Source organism: Pleurodeles waltl, chromosome 1_1 (assembly GCF_031143425.1).
Source record: "Pleurodeles waltl isolate 20211129_DDA chromosome 1_1, aPleWal1.hap1.20221129, whole genome shotgun sequence".
In the NCBI taxonomy this organism is placed as follows: domain Eukaryota; kingdom Metazoa; phylum Chordata; class Amphibia; order Caudata; family Salamandridae; genus Pleurodeles; species Pleurodeles waltl.
In genome coordinates this window covers 736,654,082-736,663,560 of record NC_090436.1, presented here as the reverse complement: position 1 = coordinate 736,663,560, position 9,479 = coordinate 736,654,082, and the positions used below count along the sequence as shown (strand labels likewise).

The following is a 9,479-nucleotide window of genomic DNA, read 5'->3' as shown; positions in this document are numbered from 1 at the left end:
GCACTTGTTGTTGCAGCAATGATGGCTCGCAGAGAACAGGATTTTAGGACAGATGGCGGGGATTTTCATGTCGCCCATGTGGAGCCCCACTAAAGTGCGGCCATCTTGGGTAGAATTCGGCCACGCCCCTCCATGAACATCATTTTAATGTCAGGTTTATTTTTGCATATAATGTATTGTTTGCTGAACACCACTCAAAACTTTAGAGGCACAGATTAATTTTATTTCCATATTTTCAGGAAAAGATATATTATGAAATGCTTACAATAAATGCATTCTGATGAAAGCTATGCTGTACATTGTCATTTTTCACATATAAACGTCATGCGCAATGAGGAACTTACTTGTCCGTATCTTGTGTTGAAATTCATTGTTCGTCTTATGTTTAAATGTGTTTAATCATTTATATATACACTTGAAAGAGCTTGTATATATTAGCATCACATTCCAGAAAAAAACATAAAATATATTAAAGCTGTATACTTTCTTTTCTATTGTATTTTTTGTTCTACCAAAAATAAGCATTCTTTCAACGATAGCAAAACAAATATTTATGACCTGCTTACCATATGTAAAATGGACCAATATAAACTATGATTGCATTGCGAGGGTATAAAATATAATTTAGTAGTCCATAAACAGTATTGCTTTTTTACTGACCTTGCTTGGATGCCTGCAAGCCCGTGACATATATCATGGCTTTATTAAGTCTTCCAATAGAAAGAATTGGGAGCCAGAGGGAGTGCGCTTGTGATCACTGTTGTATGATGGGCGATGTTTTTCCTAGTGTGAGGTGCATCCATTTTGACATTTATGGGCTACCCTGACTTTGATATGAATTGACAATGCCGACGGCCATAATTTATATAGAGCCTTGGCATTATTCTCGACATGAAGTCAGTTATTCGAAACACATGGGATACTTTGACTCAGCATATTGTAGGCAAGTAAAGGTGTTTCCGATATTGATGGTATAATGGCCTCTTCAATACGCAGTGGTGAAGGAACTTTAAAGAAAAATTGAAAAGCCACCCGGCCAGGTGAAGATGCTAGAAGATAAGGCACTGTTTAAATCGAAATCATCATTAGCACTCTTCAAATACGTTTTAAATGTGTTTTCGTTTTTTTTATGAGATATTTTTGTCATTGTACTTGTGAGTCACTTGCAAAAGAAACAGAAGGTTGAGTGATGGGGAACTAAAGCATCTAATTTAGTGTAAACGTGTTCATGACACCTACCATTACTTTACACTAGCCTTTGTGGCAATTATTGCTGCCAGGAGTTTATAATAGCTTCTTGGAACTGGTTGTTGGTGTCTAATGTTGTTGGATTTTAGTGCTATTGTCTCATCAGTATATTTTACCTTGTTGTATTTCTAGTGGACACACCCAACTCATTGTCCAAAACTCCAAATTCCAGAACAGAACAAGCCAATTATTTGCAGCTGGCCACCAAGAATTGTCACCAGGGAATGCTAGCAAGTTGCCTCTCGAAAGGTCTCATCTGTGGCCTTGGGCTGGAGAATATCTCCAGTTGCAGAATACCACATTGACATTGGAGAAAGGGACAGCAATCACAAAGAAGAGCTGTGGTGATCAAAACAGGAGTGATAGCCGATGCAGACTGACGTGACCGAAGTCAAAACACGTCAGAAGCAATACAACTCGAAGGAAAGATGCTAATGTTAAAGTAGCGCAAACAGCAATTGCTCCCTCCCGATAATTCTTAATTATACATACACGGTTAATTAGCTTTATTGTATTCCTAGCCTCACTAGATAATCACTATATATGCCCTTTCACTACCACGACACTAGACTGAACATCTTAATAATATTTTCTGTAAAAATGTGCGATGTATATTTTGTGCATTTTTGTAGTATATGATGCCTCGTAAGTGCCACCATATACTGTTAGTTTCACATTGTCCTTGCCTGAAACATTTAACCTCAAATGTTGTCGCGGCTGGAGGGGTTGGTTGTGTGCTTGGCGGTGTGTGTATATGCATGTGCTCATGTTCAATTACCCCTAATGAAGTCGTCAGTTACATTGATGAACACAACAAACTGCTAAGGCATTTGCTCATAAACAAAGTACTGCAGGGTTACCATATATGTGCAGTCCTCAAAACATTACACTGTTACTGTACATGATGTCACTGACTTCTAAGCACCACAATATTAATTGATGTTTTTTTAAGTGCTATTCTGAAAAATTAGACACTTAGCCCTGAACGAAAACAAAGATACTTTCCTTTCTGCTATTCGTTACAAGTATTTCTGGGCTTTCGCCCGCCATTTGCCTAACAAATACTGATCCGTTGTTTATTTGCGTTTTGAGAGTTAGGTAAACGTGCGCTCCTAACATTATTCCTCATAGGTCCTCGTGGTGATGTTTTTCGCTATCAGCAACTATGAGCTTAGTTTAGGGCACGGATGCGGCCTCAAGAGCCCTGGTAAGCAGCAGAAAGGATCGCGGGCACCGGGAGTTCACGGTGCCAGTAATTTGCAGCAAATGCGAGAGGGATGGGTCTGGGCAAGGCTGCTCACGGCCCCTTTAGGATCAGTGCAGTGCTACAGTGCCAGTGAAGGAGCAGAAATGACTCCAATACACATGGTGGAAAATAAACAAGAGGTCACTCTTCAAGCTACAAATTTGTTGTGTCAGTGCCTGCTGCTACACAGACACAACTCTCCGAAAACACATTTTTGTCACATGCAAGGCAAACTAAATTCCACCTACAGTCTCGCACTGCACTTTCTAGTAGTAGGCATCGGAATAACAACTATCATAAACACAAGGGATGCTTCTTTTCTCGCATATATCCTAATAAAGTGCATGTAGTAGCGTATCCGTTGTATTTCTTGGTTAACAGCAATGTGCTTTTTTTTCCTCTTTGTGGTAATCAGTGTGCCGCAACCACTCGATGCTGAGTGAATCCTAAAAGCAGTGTTCTCGTTGAGAGGAAACCTGATACTTTTAAGCCTAAAACAGAAAATATATTCCTCGTATTTTGTATGTATCGAGTTGGTGGTGAAACGAATTGTAATATCACAAAGAACCATCATTCTATGTTGTTGATTGTGTTGCTCATAAGTGGGGAAATAACGTTGGCCGTAACATAACAAAGATGGAAATTCAGTGGGCAAAACACTTCCTGTCTGCTGCTATGCTATGAATGATGGAATCATAGTTAATTTCATTTGAGCCAAATATGATTCGGGGCATGTGGTCATTAGATTGATTTAAAATGGGTCAATCCATCTTGGGCCAGGCTTCTAATGGCTTTGCCATCCTCAAAGTGGGTCCAGGTGGGCTCCAAAACTTTCTCGTTGTCTTTGCCTCCGAAACATTAACAGTGTTTGCGTGAAATAGAAAATGTTTGGGCTTTTTTTCTTGTGAACGTTTTTCAGATCAGAAATTCAAATTAGATTTACCACCCAGTAAATGAAATGTCAGCTTGTGGGAGCCAAACTGGTTTTTGCAGTAGCAGATTTGACACTTTCCTAAAACATTTTCACAGCTGGGGTCAAGGGTCTGAACACAGGAAACCAACTGATTGACAGGTTTCCTTGGTGGAAGTTCCAGTTGACTATTTGCAGTTCATTTCCATTGGATCCAGTTGCAGCATGTATTCGCCTTTTTTCAGATAAGTTGCTCTGGAGAAAATTCTAATTGGTTCCAATTGAATTTAAAATTTGAAATATTGGTGAATATTGATTTCAGCAAGAACATTTTTCATCACCTGTAGATCTCTTTTTTCTGATATAGACATAAATGGGTCAATGTCGAAGAGACCACAGGCCAAGCTCCAAGCATTAGTTATCTATTTACAATGGGTCAGCTGAAAATTCCACCAAAGCGTGAGTACCTAAAACAGTAAATGATTCATTCAATTATATTCACTTAACTTTCAATTATACTGACCTCTTCATCAGTTTTCAGCATTTTACAAATTAATATTTAAGACTAAAATCTGCATGACCATTTTATTACTAAAAGGTCAGCAGCCTTAAAAAAAAAAAATCATAACTATTCAAGCATTTCACAATTAAAAGTAGAATTGGGTCTTAGTGCCTGTCCTACAAACAATGCTGTGACGAAGATTTGATGAGACTGTTAGAGCAATAGCCTAGGCCTATCTGCATGCACTATTGTGGTAGTTTGCGTCATGCTAGAGGTTAATACATGTAGTCAATGGTGAGCCAAAGTTTGCCAGTTGCACAACATTGGTAACTGAAGCTTTGGCTTTTTTTAATACAATTTTGAGCACGCTCAGATCTTACAGTGCCAAAACCTGCACAGGAAAAACGTGAGTTTATCTGTTTGCGGAAGGTTTTCCACACTTTGTGAGGTGTGGCTAGGATTGTTCTTCAGTCACTATCACTTGTTGATGCAGGCAATTAATGCATATATACTGCTTGTCCCGCCTTTATTCTTGTTGCTGCTTGCATGAATAATTTCACAACTGTTTTTTTAGTCTAAATTGTGCTAGCTGCTTTAAGGAATATATCGTTTCTGCCACTGAGACTTGGTTTAAACATGGGATGTGAAAAAAAAAATCAAAGAAAAGATTCTCACGAAGACTGTCATCTATTTGGGTTTTTTAATTGTTTTTTTCTTCTGTGCAGAAGACCACAAACCTTAAGTGTTTTTTAAAGGTTTGCTTTTTTAAAGTTGTTCGACATTTCTGTCCGTACTATATGACTACTTTCCATCAGGGATATTTTAAATGGCATGCTGATTCTGTGTCCTTAAACGCTACACAGCGTGTTTCTGCCAGGCAGATGACACTGTGATTTTCTTATCCAATCTCGTTTTCACATGACCACACATTTGCCTTTCAGCTTCTCTTTCCTTTTCTGCTGCTTGCTCTTTTTGCCGTCGATCTGTAGACTCACAGTCCTGCGTTTCTCCAGGTTCAGCAGCTCCTGAAAAAGCTCCTTGACATTGTGGTTCATTTTGGCCGAGGTCTCCATGAAGGCACACTTCCACTTCTTGGCCATGGCCTCCCCCTCGCTACTCTCCAGTTCCCTGTTTTGGTTCTCGTCACTCTTGTTGCCAACCAGCATGATGGGAATACTCTCCACGTCACCTTTGATTTGGCAGATCTGCTCATAGATTGGCTTGAGTTCTTCCAAAGACTGCCGACTGGTTACTGAATACACTAGAATGAAAGCATGTCCTTTGGATATTGACAAGCGCTGCATGGCCGGAAACTGGTGGCTCCCTGTAGTGTCCGTGATCTGCAAAGTACATATGCTTTTATCACAGCTGATCACCTGCCGGTAGGTGTCTTCTATAGTAGGGATGTAACTTTCTCTAAAGGTGCCCTTCACAAACCTCAACACCAGGGAACTTTTTCCAACGCCGCCAGCTCCAAACACCACCACTCTGTAGTCATTGCTTTGCTCAGGCATGGTCTTCAAACTGTCAAAGCCTTAGCCTGGGAAATCCTAAGAAAAATAATGGGAACAACAATTAATAGAGTAGCTCATTGTTTTTTAGAAGCAACAAATTCTCTTAATTACTCCTCTCTATTTTCATTTTATTTAATAAAAAGTACAGAACAATAACTTTAACGCAGTGATGTGCGATTAAAAGCATGGAGGTTAGAATTATGGTTGGATCATATGCAAAAATGAACCAGTTGTCTGGAAGTCAGTCAGTCACAGCCGTGTCATTCACAATCTCCCACGGATTAGTAAACACTGAGAAATAGTCACCCATGTGCAGCAACTTGGTCATAGAGACGCTTTTATCTTCATCATCCAAGCCATAGTATCTTCTCTAGGTCTCCATAGGTTCACAAACGTCCTTGGACATCCCCTGCTTTTCTTGAATTACCCTCTCCACCTTCATGCATCGGTCCATATCCATGCACAATTTTGCCATTGTCATCAGCAGTGCATTCCCTCATTGCCTTGCTATGTGTCTTTTTATGTGTCTTTTTCTACTATAAATGTCAAGAAACTGTTTTTTCGCTCCTACTACTCCTGAACAGATCTACATCATTCAGAACTGCGAAATGCTGCCTTGGGTGTATGTGTTTACTGATGATTCCAGAAGACTGATCCCACATTTATTTCTAGAATGTCTGGCATTCCATTATCCTGCGTAGGAAGGTGCATTGGCCCACTCTACAGTTCAGGCATCTAGCAACTGCCACCTGGACTGTCTTGTGCAATTTTACTCCTGTCATATTAGGCTGTATGCAGTATTTTCATTTGAAAAAGCGATAGGCCAGCTCCGATTGCTATTCCCATCAGCTGCATTAGAGCTGTCTCTCAATCACTATCTTCAGGTGACCATAAATCACAGATGAATTTACTCCTAAGGTGATGTAGACCCACAGGAGTTGTGTTTATTATTATCACCACACCTATGGTGAATCTCTCTAAAAGGAACCTGCTAGGAAGGGGTTAGAATCCAGCACTTTGCACCAATCTAATGAGTGAATTGTATAACATGACTGAACTTTAAAACACTCAGTGATAAATTCTGATCTCTCCGCAAACATGAAATTGCAGATTTTTGAGTCACAACCCAGATACCTCTCCTATCACTCACTGAATTTATGATTGTCTTTGACCTTGTACAATGCTCTTCTGACTTTTTGCTAGATTCACACTATAGAAATACCATATGCATACATACAAGTTCGGTGATAATGATCAAACCCTCACAGTATTCCTCTAATAGACTCTGGCAGGTCAAACATAGTAAGGTATCAGGAGAAAAAGCCCAAAGAAAAATGCAAAAAATAGTGCAGAGTGTATTAAAAACGATTCTTCATCTTAGGCCTACTTTCCATTTTGCAAGCTCAAAATAGGAGGAATTTACAATGTTTGGTAAAAACCTCACCCTGGGGGTAAGATATTTTATGCATGTGGAACATACCCCCCATATTCCACACAACATGTAATGAGGATCTTAGTATTTAAACTCTTCATCAGAGTCTAGGTCATAATCAGACTGAAACTGAGGAAGCATTTTCATGTTATCCTCCAACCCCTGCTATGTCTCCTACCAAGGAAATATCAGTAAGGTCCCATATCCTGAACTCTTTCAGTCCCAAAAATTCCTTCATCCTGTGCCCTACCCAGAGGTAGGTTTCAAGAGCCTATTCACTAAAATGTTTGGCAATAATCTGACTTTGATGTAGAGAAGTGAAATTTGAGAGTATGAGGAGCTCTTAGCCCAAGATGTTCATCTTAATGCATAATAATTAGGATGCTATATCAGAGGTATTTTGGCAGTTTTCCCTTTTATCTACCTTTTTTAAACATGTTCAGCAGATGTAGCACCACACTAAGTGACAAACTCTTTAATACTTCAGCCAGGTAGTCATTGGGTCATGCCATTTTCTCAATCTATAGCTGATAAATTGCATGTGCTACTTCCTCTAGCACTCATCCTGTCTAATTTGGCTCTTCTTTTTATTGATAGGCTTCACACTGCTATTCATTCAAGAAATTTAGCCATCTCTGTTTTCTCCTTGGTTGCACAAGCTTGTTCAACCATGTTCAAGACTCACTCCAAGAGAAGCCACTAGTAGGGTCCAGGGTGGTCCAGTTGAATCAAGCCAGCTGGGCTCTTACTGGAAAGTGGGCTTCTTACAGTTTGCCATGTCCCTGTAGCCACATAGGAGGTCAGCTAAATGTCCCTTGGAGTTGACTTCTTTTTCCTAGGTACAAGTGAGAGCAGGTCCAGCCCCTAGCATTCTCCACACAGATCTGAACAGCCTGTGCAGTCCTTCTTTTGTCTTTCACAGATCCAACAGTGTTCTGAAAAGAGTGCCCAGTAGTGCCACATTTATGCCCGGCACTAGTTTGTTGGAGGAGGTGACTCCTGACCCCTCCCTAATGAAAAGGGTAAAAGTTCTCAGGGGTAACCCTTCCCGGCGTTGCAGCAGTTCCTGTGTGCCCTATTGCAAACAATCCTACAGCAACCCTCTCTACCTAAAACTAAGATTTCAGAGCATGTCTTCCCTTGTGCAGAGCTCCAGTGCCTACCCCAAATGTGTGGCCAGGGAAATGAGAAACCCCACCCTTTAGTCATTCAAAACCAGTTCTGGAGGGTAGCTCCACCCCCATTTGGATTGGTGCCTGACTGGCTAACTAAAAGGGGGGCAGGCTCAGATGTGAGCTACATCTGCTAGAGACAGGGGAGCCCCAAGTCATCCTGTCATGGGAAGGTAAACTTCTCTCACACCCAAGGCCTTTTTCTCAGTCCTGGGAGCCAAATTCCTAGAACTCATTGGCATTGCCAGTGCTAGTTAGAATGAGTGCTGCTTCAAACAATCATGGACCTCAAGACTTTCAATAGTGAAAGGCAGCTTTAGAATCATTCACCTCCTGTGCAGAAGGCTAAACATGTACAGAAAATTGTTTCTTACCACTTCTACTACATGTACAAAGTAGGAAGATGGGTTCTGCCCATCTAATCGGCTCAGATTTTTTGTTTTTTGATCACTTGGTTTTGGAGCTTTTCCTATGGAGGAGCCTCTTAACCTGTCACTCACCCACAGTACTCTCATGGCAAATGGACTGCGCTGTGTCTGCCGCCTATGTCCACCTTTTAAGATAAGCTCAAAGAAAAGGGGCATCCCGTAACCCTAGGACAAGGGCAAGACAGTGTATAATGAGAAACCACAGTATGAAACCATCAACAAATTGGTTTGAACAGAGATCAAATCAAAAGTTGATCAATGCTTTTGTTTTCAGTAACAAAATATATATATATTCTTTTTTTGTGAAAAGTTGTTCAAGAAAAATTTCTGCACATTGGAAGTGAAAAACAGTGAAGCAAAAATGCGTAAGTGCTATGCAAAGAGCATATATACAGGTGACTGATATGGATACAATTGTTAGTAAATGCTAGACTATGTCAGAGTGTCATCATCACTTTAACAACAGTCCACTAATATTTTGTTTTCGATGTTTCGACCCCATAAATAGCAAATATTTATATTAGGGTCATTATCACAACAGAAAGGAAGCACCAAAATATTTGTGGCAATGGCTCAGCACAATGTCATCACGTAGAGAAGTGAGGGAAAAATCACAACCACTGTATCCAGCGGTACAAATCAAACATGCCCATCTAAGAGTGGAGCAGATTAGCACAGCCCATATATCATCCTCGTGGGACTGATATGTCAGCAAGGGTCAGAAAATAAATTATCTGATCAAAGGAGGTTATTGAAGGACTCATCCAGAGATAAGGAAAAATGAATGCCTATCAATAGTCAAAAAAAGCCACCATCATGTGAGCGATGCAGCAAATTAGACGCTGTGCTCAGCCATCTCTCGTACTGGCTGTGGAATATTGATCCTGTGATGATGATATATGGGCTGTGCTAATCTGTTACACTCCTAGATGCGCTAGTTTGATTGGTACGCGCTGGATACAGTGGTTGTGATTTTCTTCCTCTTCTATACATGACACATCTTATGGGTCATCCAGGAATGTCATTT

At 40.4% G+C, this 9,479-nt stretch overlaps 1 protein-coding gene across 2 annotated transcripts in view; it reads right to left on the bottom strand.

Moving 5' to 3' along the window:
* Positions 1–204: 204 nt before the first annotated feature.
* DIRAS2 (DIRAS family GTPase 2) overlaps positions 205–9,479 on the bottom strand; it is a 66,388-nt gene continuing 57,113 nt past the window's right edge. The window contains exon 2 of one of the 2 annotated variants that reach the window (XM_069227480.1): positions 205–5,456. In XM_069227480.1, coding sequence (XP_069083581.1) covers positions 4,821–5,420 — 600 coding nt within the window. In that variant the 5' untranslated portion in view covers positions 5,421–5,456 and the 3' untranslated portion in view covers positions 205–4,820. The remainder of the gene's footprint in view (positions 5,457–9,479) is intronic. The other variant, XM_069227487.1, reaches the window with a different exon arrangement.